Raw genomic sequence first — 22,873 nt, 5'->3', positions numbered from 1 at the left:
GGCACTGCACAGGGCACACGGATCCAGGCTGCACCCTTCCCTTGCCCCCCCATCCCCTCCCCCAGCATTGCACAGGTGGGGCTCAGTGGCTCCTTGCTGGGCCGAACTGGCATTTCGGAGGCACTTGGGCACTTCTTGCCTTGGCAGCGCAGCGGGCACTGGGGGGCTGGACAGGCAGCCATGACCAGTGACTGCCTGTGAACTAGAAACAGGCAACTACGCCCCGGCCCAGCCTCCTCTACCGCCCTGCACCCCCTCGCAGCCTCTTCTTCCCTGATCCCACTGTACTGCCTTCCTTCGACTCCCTGCCCCCCGCCCCCTCCTCCTCCTAGACCTCCCACCTCCTTCCCCAACCCCACCTCCCTAGCCCTCCCCAACATGTTCCCAACCCCCCTCTAATACCAGCCCCCCTCTAACTCCCTGCCTGGCTCCGGGTGGCTCACATTACACCAGGCAGCCCATGGGGCCCCAGGGCTCCGTTCGGGCCCAGACCCCTTAGCTCCAGGCCCAGGCCAGAGGGGTCAGCTAGGCCAACCCACACAGGAAGGGGCTGCCGCACCCGGGCAATGCGGGGTGTCCTCACCTCTGTGCTGCGCCAGACATGCCGAGAAGGGAGCACACACACACACATTTGTATGTGTGCACACACACACATGTGGTCACACATGCATACACATGAACATAGAACACACACACATACATGGTCACACATGGATATACACACACATATACCTGCACACACATGTGCGTGCATACATGGCCACACATGCACATACACATGCACACATGGGCCTATGCGCACACCCAGATACAGTTGCACACACATGCACTCAGGCCCTGCCATCACCCACCCCCACACACATGCGCACACACACGTACCTGCACACACATACACATAGTGCACACACACGCATAGGTGGCCACACATACACATATACGTACACACACGTACCTGCACACACAGACATGGCCACACATGCACACACACATCATGCACAGACACATACACGTATGCACACAAAGATGTACACACACATACACGTATATGCACACACACGGGTCCATGTGTACACCCAGATGCAGTTGCACACGGACCTTGCCTCTCCCACCCATTTGTATGCACACACACATACAGGGTCACACATGCATGCACACACGTATGTGCACAGAGGGCCACACATGCACAGAGTGCACACACACACACGTGCACACACACAGGACTACACATGCATAGAGTGCACGCACACACACGTCCACACGCATGCACGGTCGCACACGCATGTCCACATGCGCACACACACAGGTCCCTGCACACCGCAGATGCAGTTGCACACGGACCCTGCCTCCCCCACATTTGTGCACACACATGCACACACACATACAGGGCCACACATACATGCACACACGTGTATGTGCACACACAGGGCCACACATGCAGAGTGCACGCACACACACACAAACACATGTCCACCCGCATGCACGGCTGCACATGCATGTCCACATGTGCAAACACACACACGGGTCCCTGGGCCCCCCAGATGCAGTTGCACACAAACCTTGCCTCCCCCACGCATTTGTATGCACACACACATACAGGGCCACCCATGCATGCACACACATATGTGCACACAGAGGGCTACACATGCACAGAGTGCACGCACACACGTCCACACACATGCACGTCCGCACCCGCACATCCACATGCGCACACACACGGGTCCCTGCACACCGCAGACGCAGTTGCACACGGACCCAGCCTCCCCCACATGTTTGTGCATACACACACATACAGGGCCACACACACTCGTATGTGCACACACAGGGCCACACATGCACAGAGTGCACGTGCGCACACACGCACGCACGCACGGCCGCACACGCACGTCCACACGGGTCCCTGCGCCCCCCAGCCGCAGCCCCACACGCACGCACGCTTGGCCCTGCCCCCGCCGCGCACACGCACGCACGCACGCACTCACTCACACACACACACACACACGCGCACGCGCGCGCGCACCAGCACAATCACCATGTCCCAGACTTCGGCTCCGGCCCGGTTTTTTCCGCGCTGCGTCACGCGCCCGTGACTCCCCCCGGGGCGGCCAGCGCGTGGGAGCAGCGCCGCGGGGAGCCCCTGCGCCGGGGGGCCCCGCTCCGGGCGGCCGGCTCGTGTCCCGCCGCGGGGGCAGCTCGACGCGCGCCGGGGCCCGGCCGGGCATGTGAAGATGTCAGTGGGGTGCGCCTGCCCCGGTGAGTGGCCCCGGCCGGCCCCCTTCGCGCGTGGGGGCGGCCCCCTCGAGCTGGGTGCGCGGGGGGCTGGGGATGGCCCCGGGGTGGGCGCCCGGCGGCGTGGCCGGGGGGCTGGGCGCAGGGAACGGGGCGTCTGCCTCCCCGTGGGGCCGGGGCGGAGCGCCCCGGGGGTCGCCGCGGGGCTTGCAGAGCCCTCCGCCCAGGGGCGGGGGGGCGGCAACGACGGGCCCCCGGGGGGCTCCGGGGCGGGCCGGGTTTCGCCCCGGGTTGGTGGAGTACAAGGGGCGTCGGTCCCAGCAAAGGGGAGACGGACCCACGGCGTCCGGTGGCATCTGGGGGGCGGTGGTGCCGCTTGGCCTGGCTGCGGGGTGGGGGGCATGGCCCCGTGGCGGCTGTGCTGGAGTGGGGGCCGGGCGGTGGTGCCCCTTGGCCTGGCTGGGGGGGGCCGGGGCACCATGACGGGTGTGCCAGATTGGCGGTGGTGCCCCTTGGCCCGGCTTGGGGGGGGCCGGGGCACCATGACGGGTGCGCCGGAGTGGCGGTGGTGCCCCTTGGCCCGGCTGGGGGGGGCCGGGGCACCATGACGGGTGTGCCAGATTGGCGGTGGTGCCCCTTGGCCCGGCTTGGGGGGGGCCGGGGCACCATGACGGGTGCGCCGGAGTGGCGGTGGTGCCCCTTGGCCCGGCTGGGGGGTGCTGGGGCACGGTGACGGGTGCGCCGGAGTGGCGGTGGTGCCCCTTGGCCCGGCTGGGGGGTGCTGGGGCACGGTGACGGGTGCGCCGGAGTGGCGGTGGTGCCCCTTGGCCCGGCTGGGGGGTGCTGGGGCACGGTGACGGGTGCGCCGGAGTGGCGGTGGTGCCCCTTGGCCCGGCTGGGGGGTGCTGGGGCACGGTGACGGGTGCGCCGGAGTGGCGGTGGTGCCCCTTGGCCCGGCTGGGGGGTGCTGGGGCACCGTGACGGGTGCGCCGGAGTGGCGGTGGAGTTGGCACCGTGAGCACCCACCGGCTCTAACGCAGAGAGGAAACAGAGGGTTGTAACCCCCTGGCTGTTAAGGGACCGCTGGCCACTCTTCCCCGTCCCTCGTGCAGCCCCTGGGAGCGCTCAGAGGGGCTTCCTGGGCATGGCCAGGGCACAAGCTGGGTGCAGGCAGCACCTGGGGTGAGAGCGGGTCTCCTGGAGCAGTGCAGCGGCTGCCCCATGCTGGGAGGAGCAGCAGGCCTCGGTGCCCCTCAGGCCCTGTGCCTAGGTGCTGTGAGCTGGCCGGGGCAAGGCCCAGGGTTCGGGGGGATGTGGAGTCGCTGGGGATGTGGGCAGTGCTGGTTCAGGCATGTGGGGGCACCAGGGAGCGGGTGAGATGTTGCTTATTCCTTCCCTTTCCCTCATTCCCTTCCTCTGCCCCGTCTGCCCAAAGCCATCTGGGGACCTGCAGGGCACAGCAGACTGCGGGGAGAGTGCACTGACGGGTTAGGGTCATTGTGGGGTCTGGGTGGCAGGGCTGGCGGGCAGGGCGGTGGGGGGAGCGGGGTTTGGGTGGCAGGGCCGGCGGGCAGGGCGGTGGGGGGAGCGGGGTCGGGCCGGCAGGGCGGTGGGGGGAGCGGGGTCGGGCCGGCAGGGCCGGCGGGCAGGGCGGTGGGGGGAGCGGGGTCGGGCCGGCAGGGCGGTGGGGGGAGCGGGGTCGGGCCGGCAGGGCCGGCGGGCAGGGCGGTGGGGGGAGCGGGGTTGGGCCGGCCTGCAGGGCGGTGGGGGGAGCGGGGTCGAGCCGGCAGGGCCGGCCTGCAGGGCAGTGGGGGGAGCGGGGTCGAGCCGGCAGGGCCGGCCTGCAGGGCAGTGGGGGGAGCGGGGTCGGGCCGGCAGGGCCGGTGGGCAAGGCAGCGTTGGGTGCGGGGTCTGGCCGGCAGGGCCGGCGGGCAGGGCGGTGGGGGGAGCGGGGTCGGGCCGGCGGGCAGGGCGGTGGGGGGAGCGGGGTCGAGCCGGCAGGGCCGGCCTGCAGGGCAGGGGGGAGCGGGGTCGGGCCGGCAGGGCCGGTGGGCAAGGCAGCGTTGGGTGCGGGGTCTGGCCGGCAGGGCCGGCGGGCAGGGCGGTGGGGGGAGCGGGGTCGGGCCGGCGGGCAGGGCGGTGGGGGGAGCGGGGTCGAGCCGGCAGGGCCGGCCTGCAGGGCAGGGGGGAGCGGGGTCGGGCCGGCAGGGCCGGTGGGCAAGGCAGCGTTGGGTGCGGGGTCTGGCCGGCAGGGCTGGCGGGCAGTGAGGGGAACGGGGTCTGGCCGGCAGGGCTGGCGGGCAGTGGGGAGGAGTGGGGGCACTCACCCTGCCTCCCAAGCCCCGCATACCCCTGCCATCAGGTGGTGAGGCCCTTCCTCACGTGGGGCGTTAGCTGATGGCCCCTGAGCCTGGCCTGAAAGCTCTTGGCTTTGATGGGCCTAGAACCTGTCTGTGAGCAGCCTTTGGCAAGGCCAGCTGGGCCTTCCGGGTACGGCCTGGGGGCTGGCTGTGGGGCTGAGCCCTCCCCAGTGCTCCCCTTCTCCCAACTGGGAAGGGTTTGGCTGGAGCTGATGCTATTATCTGTGGGTCCCATTGGAGCGGGGGTGGGGGGGCTGGCCCGGGGGCCCAGGCGACCTGGATTCAATCCCTACTCTGCCACAGACACTGTGTGTGACCTTGGGTGAGTCACTCAGCTCTGTGCCTCAGTTTCTCCGACTGTCCAGTGCGGTGGGCGCAAGGAGCGTGTTGCATGTGGACGTGAGGTGGCCCGGGCGTGGTGTGCTTCCAGCTGCCCCCACGTAGGGCCGTGCTGTGCGTGGGGTGAGGAGCTGTGCTCAGGGGCCGGTGAGAGAGCCCGAGCACAGGGGCCTGCCCGCCCCCCCGCCATGGGGCCAGCCCCCCAGCAGGGCACAGGGCAGGCTGTGCAGCCCCAGGGCCCAGCCCCCCCAGCTGGCTTCCCCTCTGTTCGGGGCAGGGGGCCCTGCGGTGCCTGCCCGGCTGCCCCTCCCCCGCACTGGTTCCAGGCGGCCCCTTCCCCCACCCGCCTCCCCCACTCCCGTGGAAGCTGCCAGAGCCAGAGCGCTGCTTCCTCGAGCAGAAAGTCACGTGAGCTCCCTGCCAGCCCAGCCAGCCTTTAAAGGGCCAGCCCCAGCCGGCGCCCTGCAGCCCCCCCAGCCGGGCACTGCCCCAGCTGGCGCACAGGGTCCGCACCCCCTTCTGCCCAGGGTGCGGGGGGCCCCTCGGCCCTGAGGAGGTTCCGCCGGGCAGCGCCAACGGGCCCTACTGTCTCCTGGGCTCCCACTGCAGCCTGGGGTGTGGCACCGGCCCCCGACCCAGCTCTGCCATGAGGTTGTGTTGGGGGGCAGTGCCCGCCACATGGCACAGCTGCAGTGACAGGCAGGGCCTTACACGGGAGTTGGGGGGCATATCCTCCCCGCTCCTCTGCCATCATGTGATGCAGAGCCCTGTGGGGTCACTGAGCCCATCCCGTCCCCCCCCACCCCTTGCAAGGGCAGCCGTAATCCTCTCCTAGGGCTCCCAGAGCACCAGCCACCGAGTTCTCCCCACACATCTCCCCCTCCCCGACTGGGGTGTGTGTGTTACTGCCCAGGGGGAAGAGCCGGGAGTGGATATACATGCGCGCGTGTGCACGCGTGTGCGATGTCCGTTCCTGCCTCCCTCCCCACGCAGGGCTCGAAATGCAGGGAGAGATTTCCCCGCCAGCCGCCTCCCCCCACCCCCCGCCCTGCCTGGGCTGTTTATGGGAATATAGAACAAACAACCTCTGCCTCTGGCCGCCTGCCAGCCAGAAACGTTTAATGAGCCGCTGGGCCCAGGCTGCGCTCTGGGGCTGCATTAACTTGGAGGAGTTTCCTGCTTGGGATTGGCCATTGGGGGGTCTGCCGCTCCCCCCACCCCGGGGAACCTCTCACCCCATGGAGGGGGCGGGGTCCATGGCCACCCCTCTCCCTCTGCTCTGTTAGGGGTGAAAAAGCAAGAGGGGGGAGGGCAAATACCCTGTCCCCTGGAGGGAGTGGTCCTGCTCATTCCCTTCCTGCACCCCCCATCTTGCATCAGCAATTCTGGCCCCCCACCCCTTGCTCTGCGCCCGGGTGAAAGGAGAGCCTGAGGGCCGGTACAATGTAATGAGCGGGGCAGTGCGAGGGTCTGAGCGCTGCCCTCGGCCTGGTGGGATTGGAACAGCTCCGCTGCGTTGCACGGGAATCATAGGCCCTCTATAGCTAATGGGGAGTGGGGATTCTCCTGCAGCTCAGGTGGCGGGGGAGAGTTGCTTTGTGGAGCAGGGGGGTGTCAGAGCTCTGTGCCCGCTGGCAGCGTGGATACCCATGTGGACAGCGGTGGGTGTTGGGTCATTGCCCCATTTTCCCTTTGTGCTGAGCCCACAGTGGGGTGAGGTAGGGGGTGAGTGTGTGCGCAACCCCCGTGCCCCAGCAATGGAGAGACAGCAGGAGAAGGGAACAGGCCCCACTAGGGCGGTGGTGCTCCTCCCCACCCGGCATCCTGTTCGCGCTCCTGCCCTCCCCCCCCGCGCCCGCCATTGCCTGGGGCCCTCCGGGGCCCTGCCCTTTGCTGAATTGCAGACCTGTGTGCCTGCGGGGTGGGGGGAGTCTGGCAGCTGCGGAGCCGGAGCCTGGCTGAGCTCTGACCCTTGGGGGCGGCAGTTTCCATAGCACTCCAGGCTCATCCCATGGTAACTGAGTCACAGGCCCTGGGGAGGGGGGCAGTGAGCAGCCTTGTCGGGCCAGGATCTCACTCGGCCGCAGGCCGGATGGGGAGTAGCAGGGGCCTGGTTCTGCAAAGGGGAAGTGACTTGCTCACGCAGGGACCTAGTAGCAGAGCCAGGGAGAGAACCCAGGTGTCCTGACGTGCAGGCTTCTGCTCTAATCACCAAACCCTCCTTCCTCCCACACACTGGGCTCCCCGGCACTTCGCTGCAGATCAGCCCCTCGGTGCCTCTTGGCCAGCCTCCTCCTCTTGCCACAGCAAAATGGAGAGCGTGGGGGTGTCTGTGAGGGAAGGGGGCTGGGGGGGTGTCTCTGAGGGAGGGTTGGGGGAGCAGGTGGGGTGCGTGGGGGTGTCTCTGAGGGAGGGGGTTTGGGGGAGCAGGCGGGGTGTGTGGGGGGTGTCTGAGGAAGGGGTGCTGGGGTGGTTTGCGGGAGCAGGTGGGGTGTCTGGGGATGTGGGGGTGTCTCCAAGGGAGGGGGGCTGCAGTGGTTTGGGGGCACAGGTGGGGTGTGTGGGGGTTGGGGGAGTGGGAAGGGTGTGTGTGGGTGTCTCTGAGGAAGGGGGGCTGGGGTGGTTTGGGGGAGCAGGTGGGGTGTCTGGGCGAGGGGGGCTGTGGGGGCGTCTCCGAGGTGGCTATGCAGGAACTTGTCCAGCCTGCAGTGTGGTGTCTGTCGTGTGGCTCCCACGTGGCCGTATGGGTGAGCTACAAACATGCCTGTTGGTCCTGCTGCCGGTACCCCAGGGAGCCTTGTTCCCATGTGGCTCTGGTTGTGGGGGCCCCGAGGTTCCGCCCCCATCACAAGGTGCCCAGGGCCCGATTCCCAGCGGCGCTGAGCCCCCAGCTCCCGCTGACTGCAGCGAGCTCTAGGTGTGCAGCCACTCTGCGAATCAGGCCCTGGGAGCCCCCGGACTCCGCATCCATGTCTGAAAACCCATCAGGCAGTAACTGGCCCAGGGACACGAGCCTCCCGGTCCTGCTCCCCGTCCGGGAAGCCCTTCAGGCTCCAGATGGCTCCCACGCAGCACCCACGTGTAGCCCGGGACGCTGCTTTCCTCACAGAGTCCTGCCCCCGAGCAGCACTGTGGGCCCAGGCTATGTCTGGTGTGGAGCTCTCGGGACTCTGTGAGGAGTGGGGCGGAGCTGGCTGTGGGGGCGGTTTCGGGGCAGGGATGGCTGTGACGGGGTTCCCAGCAAGGGGCGCTGTGGGGAGCAGGGCCGGGCTGGCTATGGGGGAGGGTTCCCAGCCGGGGGTGCTGTGGGGAGCGGGGCCAGGTTGGCTGTGGGGGAGGGTTCGGGGCTGGGCTGGCTATGGGGGGAGGGTTCCCAGCAAAGGGTGCTGTGGGGAGCGGGGCCGGGCTGGCTATGGGGGAGGGTTCCCAGCAGGGGGTGCTGTGGGGAGCGGGGCACAGCGTCTGCCCTGAGTGCATGCAGCCCAGTGTTTGGCATCTGGCCAGGTGCGGGGGGTCAGTGCTGGAGCCTGCAGAGGACGGGCGAGCAGAGACGTGGAGAGAGGGGCCTGTGGGTGGCACCCTGCCGAGGGGATGACGGGAGCTATGCAGCGCTGGCACCTAGCCCACCTAGGGTCACGTAGGTTGCACAGCCTCTGGCAGCTGAGCAAGTCCCAGCGCGAGGTGCCCCAGATGTATAGGAACCACTTTTCCCACCACTGAAATGCAGCTACCTCTGGGGTGTGCTGCAGCAGCTGTCTGACTGCACCTGGTGCCGCCGCACAACAGAGTAGGGCAGAAGCGAAGGAGAAGCCTTGTCCCGTGGAAACTGCAAGTGCAGGTGGAGGGCAGCTGGGTGCCTGGGGGCGGCTCTTGCTTTGTGAAAGGAGCTCTCAGCTATGCAGATGTGAACAGCGCGGGGGGCGGCAGGTGTCCCAGCCTCCTGGGGAGACTCCCCAGCCGTTTTCCCCAGCCCAAGCCAGGTGGGTTCTCCGTGGCTGCATCTCTGAAGAAAAAGCCGCTCCCCCCCCTTCCCGCTGTTCCTGCTGAGCGGGTGTCACTCCTTCCCCCAGGAACGCATTGCTCCCCAGCCGTGGGGCTTCCCCTGGGTCCCTGACACCACTGGGGGCGCTCTCCTCTGGCAGGGTGGGGCTGCTAGCACAGGGCTGGGCAGGTGGATGCCCAGCGAGGGGCAGCGGTGCACAGACACGCCAGCCACGCGGCGAGGGTGTCTGCACATTTCGGGGAGGGAGGGGAGGCAGCAGTCTGGGTTGGAGCCCAGGAGCTGGGGGAAGGTGCCGGGCTAGGTCGTTGCGTGCTCTGTCACTGGCGGGGCGTCCCGGCAGCGGGCAGCGTAATGCGCATTCCACCGCCAGGCCTGTGACTGCTCACAGCCCCCGCGTGGCTTTGCTCAGCTCCACACTGATTCTCCTCGCCCCTGCGGGTGACACGCACGTTACACTGCCTAGAGTCAAGGGTCCCCCACATACACGCACAAGTAAACATAAACGTGTGTGTGCCTGCGGTCCCCCCACAGCCGTCATGGGGCTGTACGCATTGGCCATGGGCATTTCACGGCCGTGGCAGTGCAGAGCCAGATCCTCCTGCTCCAAAATGCAGTTACTGGAGACTCTCCATTAGCACTATAGGGCTTATGGCACATAGCCAAGAGGTCTGGTTTCTCCCCAGTGAGGGACAGTGCTACACAGATATGCTGCAGTATATGTCCCCCTGTCCTGGAATGGGGGAGTCTACTGTGTCTACCCTGTATGGATGACCTGGCTTCTGCTGTGGTCAAGAAGGGTCTGTCGTCTCCAAGCCCAGCCTCTCTGTATTGGCTCACGGGCTGCACTTTGCCTGCCCTGTATGCTGGGCCCAGGCAGGCCTAGTGATCCGGGAGGGTCAGCGCTGGGAGGAGGAAGGGGCCCATGGCCAGAGTCCCCACTTGGTTCTAGCATTAGGGTTAGCCCGCCAGGTCCCCCTGCCCAGTACCAGTGGGGCCAGCGTGCAGGAGAGCTGCGGAAGGGGCACTGGAGCAGCCCCCTGGCATGCTGCGGGGGGGTTGGAGCGTTAAAGGCTCCCTTCCCCTGCCTCTCCTGATGTCTATCAGTCTGCCTGCAGCGTGCGGCTGTGGTTTCCTGCTGCTGCTGGGGGCTCGGGGTAGCCCCTGGTAGGAGCACAGGGTCCTGCCAGCCTCAGCTGTGCTGAGCACTGCCTGGGGTCTGCACACAGCATTCCCAAGGGGCTCCCGGTGGGGGTGGGGGGGCCTGTTATGCATACGTGACTGTACACACACATGCCCCCCCGCCTGCACACGTGACTGTACACATGCATGCCCCCCACCTGCGCACACGCCTGTACATACATGCCCCCCCTGCACATGCAACTGTACACGCGCGCACACACACACCAGGCACCCAGGCCTCTCCAGGTCTCGCAGAAACGTATCCTGTTGGCTGCAGGGTCTCTGGAGTGGGTCCCATGGGACAGTTGTCTGTGGGAAGAAGGCAGGGCTGGACCCTGAACCCAGCTCCCTGCTGTCTCTGGGTCTTTGTCTTTCAGAACGGTGGAGTTTTCCATCTCCCCCCCCCCACACACACACACACATTCAGCTGCTGGGCATGGGTCAAAACAAGAGGGACCGTTGGGGAGGGTTTGATCTCCAAGTGTCACAGATGCCAGCCCCACCCCTCTGGGGCTCCGCCAGTGACCACAGATAACAGCCTGCCCCTCCCGTACGCCTGCATTCCCAGGCCCTGGCATGGAAGGGGTGCGTCCCGCAGCCCCCAGAGCTGGGTGCAATAACAGCAGATAGCTATAGTGCAGAAGGACTTGGGGGGGACGGGGACACAGGGTCCCCACTTAGTTCTAGCATTAGGGTTAGCCCACCAGGTCCCCCTGCCCAGTACCAGTGGGTCTGGCACAAGGCTGGAGAGCTGTGGAAGGGCCCTGGGTGGCACTGGGGCAGCCCCCCGGCATGCTGTGGGGGGTTGGCAGGAGAGCGTTCCCTGACCCCAAGGGGGATGGGAGGGTGGTGTGCAGGGAGCTTGGAAGCTGGAGGGATGCCAGGAGCTCAGCAGCAGAAGCTGCAAAGTGGGGGACGCTTGGCTTGTTTCACAGACGGTGATTTGTTATCTGATGGCGGCAGTGCCCAGGAGCCCAGCCAAGGCCCAGGTCCCCACTGCGCCAGGCACTGTACAAACGGGACAGAGAGACAGTCCCTGCCTCAAGTGCTTGGGTGAAATGACCTGCTTTATTTCACAATCTGCCAGGGAAATGGGCCGGAAATGCCAGGGCACCCTGGCTGGGGGCTCGGCTGGCCCAGGCTCAGGGCAGAGTGGGAGCCAATGGCAGGGGGCCAAAGCAAAGCGGGGTCAAACTCCTGCAGTCGTCCCCTGTGCACAGACCCCACTGGGATTTGCTGGGCCCTGGATAGGGCGGGGACGAGCAACAGCTTTGATGGAGGATTGTTAGAACTGGGAACCCAATGTATTGTCCTGGGCTGGCCGGTGGGCGGAATCAGAAGTGCCCAGCTGTGTGTCATAGGCACTTCACTGCATGCAGCTTGTGGGGATTCTCCCTGAGCACAGGTGCAGGGGCCGGTGTTGTTGGAGGCTCAGCGCTCTCCCTGGCCTGCGGCTGTGAATCTTGGTGTGATCGGAGAAGGCAGTGTGGGGAGAGGTGTGCAGTCCCTAGCGAAACTGCCCCTGGGCAGGTGTGAGTCACGCGGGGTCGCTGGCTTCTCTGTGAGGCCCTTGGTTCAGGCTCTGCAGGGCAGTGAGCTGGTGTTACCCTTTGGAAGGGGCCCAGTGCGCACCGCGGCGTAGGATCGGGTTGTCTCTGAGCTGGCTGAGTGGCTCCTGGTGCAGGCCGGCTGGCCGTGCCAGGGCACTGCTGGGGGGAAGTTCTCACGGGCAGCACGCTGTTCGGAGGCAGGTCGCGTGGCACTGGATTTCCAGTGCGGCTCTCACCGCTGTAGGGCCCACCTGGCACACGTTGCTCCAAGCCCCAGAGACTCTCCCAGGTGCAGCAACCTGGTCCCAGCTCCAGGCTCTGTGGAAGGAGGAGAGGCGGGGGAAGTGAAGGCGAGTTTGCAGGCAAAGCTCAGCAATGGTTGCAGCTGCCCACTGCACCCCACCAGCCCCGAATGCTGGCATTGAATGGCTCCTCCCCCAAGTGCACATCACACACGCACACTCTGGGGGGCTGCAGCTGGCTCTCTGACACCAGGAGTCAGAGCCCCTCCACAGGGGTCCCAGACCCAGCCTTCCCACTGGTCCCCTGGGCGTGGGAGAGGGGTGAAGTGTGAGCAAGGCCTCAGGGCAGGCTGGGGCTCAGGAGCAAGCTAGGGGCACTGCTAGCGGGGGCCTTGCCCCACTGGGGACTGCTGAAGGAAAACTCTGGGCCTTAGAACCATTGCAGCTTGCAGAGGGAACCGGGGACAGACATGAGTTAGTGGCTCTTAAGAGCCACCCAAGCCAGGGCCTGTGTGGTTTCTGGGGCAGCATGTTAACATTGTGGAGGGGGCCAGGGCAGGGGGGCCTTGTCCTCAAGCTTCCTCCTAGGGGGTGGATGGCGCAGGAGTGGTTGCATCAGGACTGCCGTGGGTCACTGGCAGAGCAGGTGTGTTCAGGAGCCCAGGGATGGGCTAGCAGGGGGCTGTGGGTTGGGATTGAGGGGCACTGGCAGAGCTGGGTGGCGCTGGCCTAGCAGGGGCTGTGGAACAGGACAGAGGGTGATTTTGAGATCACAGGGTCCCCGAGAAGCCCGTTGGTTTCCCCTCCGTCAGTACACGCGCTCCTTGCCGTGCTGGTTTTGCCCGCACCGATCTCCGTGTTGCGCCTGGCTCCCTCTGTATCCTGGTTCCATTTGCTGGCTCCATCAGTGCGTTTGCTGGGACAGGTTGTGCTTGGCAGTGGCTTTAATTGTCTTTCCCCCCTTGAAACTCCACTGAGCCCCTAGGTGTTGCTTGGCCCTGGCGTGTGGGGCTGGGGCAGGGGTTCTCAGCCCCTGTGGGTCTGTGCACTATGTCTAAAGGGTCCACAAAAGACTTAGACTGAAAACTGATGCAACAGAACTGAACTATAGATACAGGCAGTAGATTTCCAGAGTGGGCCGCACCTGCATTTGAAATGAAAATGAAAAAGGATTGAGAACCACTGGGCTAGGGGATACTTCCCACCCTGCAGCCCACCCCTGGGCAGGGCAGAGTCTGCGGTTGGAGTGCCCATCGGTTTGGTGGGCACTGGTGAGGCGCTCGCGGCTGTGGCAGCAGGTTGTCTTTGGCCCAGCTGGCAGAACCGGGCAGCTGTTCCACAGGAAGGAGGCACGTATCAGTAACAGGAAAGAAGCAGCAAAAGGAAACAGAAGCGATACATTATTGATGGAGCCGTTTGCTGCTGCTATATTGGGAGAGCAGTTTTGGAGCACTCAGCCGCCCAGCACTGAACGGGGGAGACAAGCTCATAATAAACCGTGCGGTGACTGTTCTAGGGAGACACTGAACCCGGGTTGCCCTCATGGGGGACGGAAAAGCTGATTTTAAAATCAGTATTTATAGTTGATGGAGTTAACATTCTCCAGTGGTTCGAGCAGGGGTGACTGGGAGCCAGGACTCCTGGGTTCTGTCACTGGGAGGGGAGTGGATTAGAAAAGGGAGGGCTGAGAGCCAGGACTCCTGGGTTCTATTCCCAGCTCTGAGAGGGGAGTGGGTAGAGCAGAAGACTGGCAGTCAGGTTCCTGGCTCTGCCTTTGACCTGCAGTGTGACTCTGGGCAGAGTGATGTGCCTCAGGTTCCCCTTGTGTAGACTGGCGGTGGTGCTGTTCTCCCTGAGGGGGTATGAGGATTAGCAGATGGTCGCTGATGTCCTGAGGGATGCTCAGGTGGAAGCTGTGCTGGGCTTGCAGGAGGCCAGGGTCTGTTCCCATCTATGTGCAGCTCCCGGGTTGACTTGACCAAAAAGCTCCCAGAGAAACCAACATAAATGAGGGGAAACACACACACACACACACACACACAGTCCCATGTGGTCCCAGGACACTGGCCCAGCCAGACCACCTTCACACCTCCTTTCTGTGCGGAGATAGCGGGAGCGGCCTGGCTGGTGAGACTAGCCTCAGGCTGGGAGAATGGCCAGAAACCAAAACGTTTCTGTAAGCTGAGAAAATCCATGGGGTCGGGAGCTGTCAAACCCCGAGGTTCTGGCTGACTTGCCTGGGCCATGGTTTCTAATGTGGCCAGCTGAAATCCATAGCAGTTAGAGATGGCAAAGATCTGCTATGGGGTGTCAAAAGACCCACTCACCACTGGGGGCTGAGCCATCGACTTCTGCAGAATCTGGCTTTTAATGTTTTAGACACCCCCAGCGTTTCTGGCCCTGGTGTTTTGGGAGCAGCTGTCCCCGTGGGCGAGCAGCGTAACAGTGCGGGGATACCTGCCGGAGGCTGCAGACAAGGGCTCCCAGCCCTGCTGCTGCTGCTCTGCCAAACTGGGAGTGAAATTCATGAGGCTCGGGTCAGTTTCACCAGCAGGGAAACTGTCAGGCATCAGGTCGGTTTCACCCTGACCTGACTGCTCTGGACCCAAAGGCAGAGGCTGTGGGGGGGACGTATAGCAAAGGCCCCCTCCCTGCCCCCTTCTGCAGCAGCTGGGGGGGCCCAGGGGACAGAAGACAGAAAGCAGCTGGAGTGGGGGGAGCCCAGATTTAGCAGACAACACCTGGCTGGAGGCTGAGGAATGGAGCCGGCCCCAGGGTGAGGCGCAGCTGCCAGCAGTTCCAGCCCCTCCCCGTCCCAGCCGGAGGGATTGTTCTGAGTCTGAGGGCTTCCCCCCTCCCCCATTCCTGGAGGGTGCCACAAGTACTCCTTTTCTTTTTGCGAATACAGACTAACACGGCTGCTACTCTGAAACGCTCTCAGCCTGATGCAGTTCCCTGGCTGGGAGTGTCTGAGAGGTTCCTTTCCCCATTTCTTCCTCTTGCTCCTACCTACATGCCTAGCCACTCCTGCAGGATGCTGCCCTGGCTCTGCATACCCTCCCCCCGGCCACGCTAGACACATCCTGCCATGCGCCTTTCCCCAAGGCCAGTCCCTCCGGCTGCCCAGTCACTAGAGATGTGTGTGACAGCAGCACCTAGAGCCCTGGACTGAGACTGGGGCCCTGCTGGGCCGGGTGCACCATAGACAACCCTACCCCTCGCCCCCCCGTGGCCGAAATCAGGGCCCCGCTGTGCCGGGTGCAGCACAGACTCCCCCCACTGACTGAGATTGGGGCCCCGCTAGGCCGAGTGCAGCACAGATACCCCCCCCCCCCTCGTGGCCGAGATCAGGGCCCTGCTGTGCCAGGTATATAATCAGAACCAGTCCTTGCCTGGAAGAGCTCAGTGTGCAAGCAGCCAAAGAGAGGCGGAGGTGGGGGCGGAAGGCAGGGTCTGTCTCCCCAGAGGTCGAGCTGAGGGGACTCCCCCCAGCTACAGGGGGAGTCTCTCTGTTTCTGCTGCTCTGTGCTGAGCTCCCCTGTTTTCCCCGTCTCTCTGTAATGTGGTGCGTGGGAGTGAATGTGACATTGCCGCTGTGGTTACACCAGAGCCTCCCTCCCACCCACCATGTGTGCGGCTCCAGCCTCTTTTGCAGCTGTCTCAGATTGCAAACTCCTCACTGCCTGCTGTCACCCTGTCCCCAGCTTTTGCCGCTGGCTGGCTCTAGGGCTGGGGTTATTTTCCCCCCGGTGGATTTACTTGTCTGTTTGCCAGACGAGTCTCACTGTTGCTATTTGCCTGGTCTCTCTGGATCCCCCTGGGTCATAGAATACCAGGGTTGGAAGGGACCTCAGAGGGTCATCTAGTCCAACTCCCTGCTCAAAGCATCTCTCTGTGCTCCCTGCCCTTTGCAGCTCCTCCCAGTTGGGTACCCGCTGCCCGTCGCGCTGTGCACCCTGCTGCAGGTGGTTGATGTAGACCAGGGGTAGGCAACCTATGGCACGCGTGCCAAAGCTGGCACGCGAGCTGATTTTCAGTGGCACTCACGCTGCCTGGGTGAAAAAAGAAAAGGAGGACTTGTGGCACCTTAGAGACTAACAAATTTATTTGAGCATAAGCTTTCGTGACCAGTCCGGGGGGCGCTGCATTTTAATTTAATTTTAAATGAAGCTTCTTAAACATTTTTTAAAACCTTATTTACTTTACATATGACGGTAGTTTAGTTATGTTATATAGACTTATAGAAAGAGACCTTCTAAAAACGTTAAAATGTATGACTGGCACACGAAACCGTAAATTAGAGTGAATAAATGAAGACTCGGCCCATCACTTCTGAAAGGCTGCCAACCCCTGATGTAGACGGTGAATAAGCCCCATCCTAGCAGCAATGGCTTTGGGCGCCTCCCTGTCCCTCACCGTCCTCCAGCCATTTTCGCTCCACGTCCCAGAGTTCTGCCCTGGCCACTTGCAGTGATTTTTTTCCCCCATTCAGGCTCTAAGATGCTGGATTCAAAGGGCTAATTGCAGGAGCCCAGTGGGATTTGATGTCCACCAAGACTCATTTCTGTGCACAAATGTTAGGTTTGCAGGCACAGCCTGGCTGCCGTGGCCTGATGATCGAGCAGGAGGTGGGATATTTTCAGGGTGAATGTTTCATTCTCCGTGAGAAATACCGTCTTTGTGTTTTGCATAATGACAGGTTTCAGAGTAGCAGCCATGTTAGTCTGTATTCGCAAAAAGAAAAGGAGTACTTGTGGCACCTTAGAGACTAACAAATTTATTTGAGCATAAGCTTTCATGAGCTACAGCTCACTCCATCGGATGAATGAAGTGAGCTGTAGCTCACGAAAGCTTATGCTCAAATAAATTTGTTAGTATCTAAGGTGCCACAAGTCCTCCTGTTCTTTTTGTCTTTGTGTTCTGTCTGTGCAGCACCTGGCATAGCCTGGGGCTCCCGGGGGCTTTGATAATACAAAGAGATAATCATCATAAGAAGGCTCCATTCCCTCCTCCCCAGCCTCTAGCAGGACACCTCCTCCCCCCCACCCCAACCCCCATGGCCAGAAGCCAAGGGGAGTTCACAGACCCTTCCTCTGAACATTGCAGGGTGGAAATTCTCAGCTGAGAGCCCTCAACCCTGCAGCTTGTTTCCTCTGTTGGTTTGACACAGCGTGAGTCTGTTGATCTTCAGGGCATGATGTGAAGCCATAAGTCCATTTAGCCCAGTCTCCTGTCTTCCAACAGTGGCCAGTGCCAGGTGCCCCAGGGGGAATGAACAGAACAGGGAAATTTCAAGTGATCCGTCCCCTGTCACCCATTCCCAGCTTCTGGCAAACAGAGGTTTCAGGACACCCAGATCATGGGGTTGCATCCCTGACCATTCTGGCCAATAGCCATTGCTGGACCTCTCCTCTGTGGACTGATCTAGTTCCTTTCTGAACCCTGTTATACTTTTGGCTTTCACAACATCACCTGGCAACGAGTTCCACAGGGTTACTGTGTGTTGTGTGAAGAATTTCCTTGGGTTTGTTTTCAACCTACTGCCTATTACTTTCATTAAGTGCCCCTGGTTCGTGTGTTATGTGAAGGGGTAAATAACACTTCCCCGTTCACTTTCTCCACACCAGTCGTGATTTTATAGACCTCGATCATATCCCCGCTTAGTCGTCTCTTTTTCTAAACTGTCCCAGATGTTTTAATCTCTCATATGGAAGCTGTTCTATACCCTTCATCATTTTTGTTGTCCTTCTCTGTACTTTTTCCAATTCTAATATATCTTTTTTTTGAGATAGAGCGACCAGAACTGCATGCAGTGTTGATGGTGTGGATGTACCATAGATTTATATAGTGGCATTATGATATTTTCTGTCTTATCTATCCCTTTCATAATGGTTCCAGCATTCTGTTGGCTTTCTTGACTGCTGCTGCAAATTGAGTGGATGTTTTCAGAGAACGATCCATGATGACTCTGAGATCTCTCTTTTGAGCTAATTTAGACCCCTCATTTTGTATGTGTAATTGATATTATTTTCCAATGTGCGTTACTTTGCACTTATCAACATTGAATTTCATCTGCCATTTTGCTGCCCAGTCACTCAGTTTTGTAAGATCATTTTGTAGCTCTTCGCAGTCTGTCTGGTACTTAACTATCTTGAGTAATTTTGTATCATCAGCAAACTTTGCCCCTTCCCTGTTTACCCCTTTTCCCAAATTGTTTATGAACGTGGTGAACAGTGCTGGTCCCATTACAGATCCTTGGGGGACCCAGCTTCTTACCTCTCTCCACTGAGAAACCTGTTTATTCCCACCCTTTGACCAGTCACTGATCCGTGAGAGGAAATTTGTTAGTCTCTAAGGTGCCCCAAGTACTCCTTTTCTTGATCCGTGAGAGGGACCTTCCCTCTTATCCCATGACTGCTTACTTTGCTTAAGAGCCTTTGGTGAGGGACCTTATCAAAGACTTTCTGAAAATCTAAGTACACTGGATCCACTGGATCCCCCTTGTCCACGTGCTTGTTGACACTCTCCAAGAATTCTGACAGCTCGGTGAGCCCAATGCGCTTTGCCTGCCGGGGTGGCTTGCAGCGACCTGTTTGTCTGGGTGCGTTATGTGATCCCAGGTCCTGCAGTATCTGAGCCCCGTCCTGACAGAGCAATCGCTCTCTGCTTGGAGGAGTCATGGGGATAGTTAGATTTTTTTTTAATGTGAATGAGAGTGAGGTTTGTGTGTTGTATGTCCGTGTGCGCCTGTGCCATGTGTTGTGTGCCTCTGTGGGGGGTGTGTGCGTGTGAAGAATCTCAGTTCCAGCTCTGAGCGTCGTGAGGCCCAGTCTCTCCTCTCTTTTGGGGCAGTGAGTTCCATAGTCCCCGATGCCTGGGACAGTTCTGTCTCCCACGCTCACGAACCTTTCCTGACAGTTGATGGTGTCACTGGTCCGGTGGGGGACAGTTGTGGCAGGAGGTTGTGCGCACACAGCGGGGGAGGATGGGGCGTCTCGGCAGAGCCAGGGCCTGCCCTGTGGAGACTTTGAATACCAGACACCTTGCGCTGGGTGCTGGGGAGCTGCGCAGCGAGGGAGCCCTGGGATGCTGGGCAGTACGGTGCTGAACCCTGTCCCAGCTGGCGCTTGCCCCGGGCCCGTGGCAACTTCATTCCTAAGCTCATTGATCCTGGTGGTGGCAGACGGGCTGGTCACTGTGAGTGGGTCTGTGCCTGGCTGGCGGGGCTGTGCACTCCTGGCCAGTCCCATTGGAAGGGGCGTTTTGGTGCTGGCAGAATGATCGGGGGGTGGAGCCAAATTCTCTAGTTCAGCCAAAGGAGTTTCATGATGGGAATGTGCTGGGACTCGATCGATAAATCCCCAGGCCTGTGTTTAGAAACGAAGCAGGGAAAGCAGACGTCAGGCACTGATGGAGCGTAATGCTCTGGGTGGGGTATTTTCCCGTATTAATTTACTTGCCTTAATGGCTGCGGGGGACTGCTGGGAATCCAAAGCATCAGGCTTTGGACTAGCTGGTGTCCCTGGAGTCCCAGGCTGAGCTCTCCGCCAGGCTCCCTCACTTTCCCCGCCCCATTCCAGCAAGGCCGCAAGGCCTTTGATTGCTGTATTCCACTGCGGGAGCCGAGGCTCCATCTGTGCAGCTCCCAACCTGAGGGGGCCCCTTCGGCCCCACACACCAGAGGCCCCGCTGCTCCGACCCCTGTGGCCAGTTATGAGCAGCCAGCTCTTAGCCTCGCAGGAGCTGGCCATGGGGCTGGGACGGAGTCACGCTCAGCTGGAGTTACACAGTGGTCAGCTACTCACATTCCAGCACAAGGACTGTGCCTGGTGCAGGCTGATGCCTGGGTTTTGTAGTGTGGGTCAAGATCTTATAAACCAAAGCCCTGTCTGCTCTACCTGGGGCTGGAAGATCCCAGCAGCACCTTTTGGGAGGAGCAGGGCTTTTCCTTGATCAGAATATCCCCACTCGTGCAGCCTGCTGGCGGCAGCTTCGAGCTGTGCTCCACCCCAGAGGTGGCTGCATTTCAGCAGTGCTGCGTGTGTAGAGTTTGTGAAGGGCTTCACCTGAGAAGCGTCATATACCTGTGATAGGTGGTTACTCCCTGTGAGATGAGCTCTGAGCGAGGTGTGAGACATGGCCCATTGGAGGGGCAAGAGGGCTAGCTGCAGGGGGCTGGGCCAGCTCCTAGGTGGGTGACCATACTTCCCCTCACTGGCCCCCTGGGGTCTGCTGGATGGGAGTTTGTTTTCCACTCCCTGGTCCCGTGGCTGTCCCCAGGGCGACAGCCGCCGGGCTGCCCTGTCCCCTCGGGAAGGCTGGCTCACATCTAGCTCAGGCCAGCAGTAAAGTGTGGGCCACGGTTGTAGCCTGGGAACTCAGCCCTGCCCTGGTGGTGGCAGCTGCTGCGATCTGTGCGTGCAACATGGCTGGTGTGTGAGGGGAGAGGGTGCTGCGTGCAGGGGATGTGTCCAGCTCCTCCTGGGGAATCTGGGGCTGGAATAGCAGGGGGCTACAGGGCAAGACCTGGACAGAGCTGGCTTTGCTCTGCCTGGCAGGGTGCAGCAGAACAGAGGTCAGGAGGCTGGCAGGACTCCATTGGACGAGGGGGATCCTGTGCTGCTGGGGGCACCCCGCTCAGGTCTGGCTGTGAGGGGGAGCAGCCCCCAGGAACGAGTGCCACCCAGGATTCCCTGGGCTTGAAGACACAGACTGCGCCAGACAACAGGGTCAGATTTTGTAATGCGCCACCTGACCTGTAGCCCCAGTGAGTCCGAGCCCGGGGGCCTGCCTGCCTCAGGGGGCCGCTGTTGTGATCTGGAGCCCTGCGTCTCCGGCTCTCCATTCCCTGCCCAGCAGTGCCAGAGAGGTGCTGCTAGCTGGCTGGTAGAGCCGGGCCCCGTGTGCAGTGAGTTTGATGGATCTCCGCTCAATTCCTACCAGATCACAAGAACCCCCTGTCTGAGGCTGCCCGAGTCCTCGGCTGGCTGCTCGCTGGCAAGGCGAAGGAGACCTCACAAGAGCAGGGCCCTTCCGGGACAGGGCTGGTCAGCGGTGGAGATAGGCGGAGGCATTCGCTTCCCAGGGCTGTTTCCCATCCCAAGGCCAATGTGTAACAGGCTGGAGTCCTCCAGCCACCCTCGGTGCCTCTGATCTCCCACCTGACGTGTTCCATTGGGCCTGCCCTGGGCTGGCACATGCGACAGGCCCCTGCCAGCTGCTGCCTGTCTCACAGCCCAAGACCCTGCCTGCAGCACGGGGCCTGGGTGCCCCTTGGGCTGCTCAGTAGCCATAAGCCCCGCACTGCCGGCTCGGAGACCCTTCCTCCCTCCCCCCGCACACCCAGAACGCACGGGGCAGAGCCAGTTTGTGGAGGGACCTGGGGGATGGCAGACAGAAATGGGATCAGGGCCCCAGAGATGTGGGGATTCAGGGTGAAGGGGCCCTGCTGGGCTGCACCCCATAAATGCAAGAAGGGGCCCCAGTGCCTCAGGAGGGAGGGAATGGACACGCCCCTCCCCAGCTGCAAACCAGCCTTCCCTCTCCAGCCAGCGCCTATTTAATTATTAACTCAACTATAACCATAAACAGCTGGGGCTGCTGCAGCCACGTGGACCCGCTGTCGTCAGAGTGGGGCAGGACCACGTGAGTGGCCCGCTGAGCCTTTGGGGGAATCGCAGGGATTTACTCCCTCTGGGTGTTCTGGGGTACCGGCCTTCAAGTGCTCAGTGTGCGAAAACTCACGCATGCGCCATGCACATCTCTTAGCGGCATGTGACTGTCACGCGGATGCTGGAATATCTGATGCCCTGCTGAATCTTTCAGGGGGAAAATTGCCCAATTTTGCAGTATTTGAAAATACAACAGCAGCCAAGCTGTGGGTGAGCTCAGGTGTCTGCGTCGGCATCCCCACTTAGCACAAAGAGCGTTTAAACACATGGGGATGAACAGACATACATTTCATTTCAGGCACCATCTGAACGTGTTAGAATACTTATCTGCCTTCCCCTACCTATTGTTGTTACTATGTATGCATGCTGTGGAAGTGTGTAGCTGCGAAGATCAGAGTGCTGGGCATCACACAGATGCAGAGATAGAGATAGACAGGCCCTGCCCTAAGAAGCTTGCTAGCTAAATAGGCAACGTACACAAAGGGTGGGGGCAGAGGGGAAACTGAGGCACAGAGCGGGGAAGCGACTTGGCCAGGGTCACCCAGCAGGACAGTGGCAAAGTCAGGAACAGCAGCCAGGTCTCCTGAGCCGCAGGCTAGAGCTTTGTCCGCTGGGCCGTGCTGCATTTTTATAGCTTTCAGTGCCCAGGCCCGTCGGTCGCTTGGTGCATGGGTGCGGCAGCCGCCCTGATTTACATATAACAGCCCTTTTGGTCTGTTGGCGGCAGTGTGTGGTTTTACACACGTGTACACTTCCATGTGCACACACACTGGTGCACGCAGAGGAAGCTGATCTGAGCGGCAGAGCCTTGAGCTGCCTGCAGGGGCATGGCGAGCTGTGGCAGGGCTGAAGGAGTGGTACATCGTCCTGATCTATATGCTGTGCACCAGGTAGATGGTGGCTGGCCATGCCTGGCGTGTAGGGAGGGCACAGAAGACCAGGCACAGCCTAGGAGCACGGGCATGGGTAGCTCTGCCAGCTTCCGAAAGGGGGGGACCAGCAGGGTGAGGGCAGGGCCACATGGGTCTCCCCTGCCCTGGCTGGTGTCTGCTGGAAGATGGCATGCTCCAGCCCCCCACGCTGGCTTATTGGCTTGCCCCAGCGCACAAAGGATCTGCAGGGGGTTTCCCCCACCTAGGGCTCAGTAGGAAGGTCACCGTGTGGCTGTGCCAGAGGGGTGGTCCTGGATGGCCCCTAGGAGAGGGGTTAGCCCTGTCACGGCTGACCTTGGGGCCCTGATCCCATGTGAGGAATCTCACTGGCTTAGTGGGAGTGGGCCTTGTGGGTATGTCTACACTGCAGT

General features: G+C 61.7%; 1 protein-coding gene across 2 annotated transcripts in view; it reads left to right on the top strand.

Moving 5' to 3' along the window:
- Window positions 1-2,031: 2,031 nt before the first annotated feature.
- Window positions 2,032-22,873, top strand: part of LDB1 (LIM domain binding 1) — a 45,211-nt gene continuing 24,369 nt past the window's right edge. The window contains exon 1 of one of the 2 annotated variants that reach the window (XM_038410217.2): window positions 2,032-2,250. In XM_038410217.2, the coding sequence (XP_038266145.1) occupies window positions 2,226-2,250 (25 nt within the window). In that variant the 5' untranslated portion in view covers window positions 2,032-2,225. The remainder of the gene's footprint in view (window positions 2,251-22,873) is intronic. The other variant, XM_038410216.2, reaches the window with a different exon arrangement.

This window comes from Dermochelys coriacea, chromosome 7, assembly GCF_009764565.3.
Source record: "Dermochelys coriacea isolate rDerCor1 chromosome 7, rDerCor1.pri.v4, whole genome shotgun sequence".
NCBI lineage: Eukaryota > Metazoa > Chordata > Testudines > Dermochelyidae > Dermochelys > Dermochelys coriacea.
The sequence above is the reverse complement of the archived record's forward strand: the minus strand, read 5'-3'. Positions and strand labels throughout refer to the sequence as shown.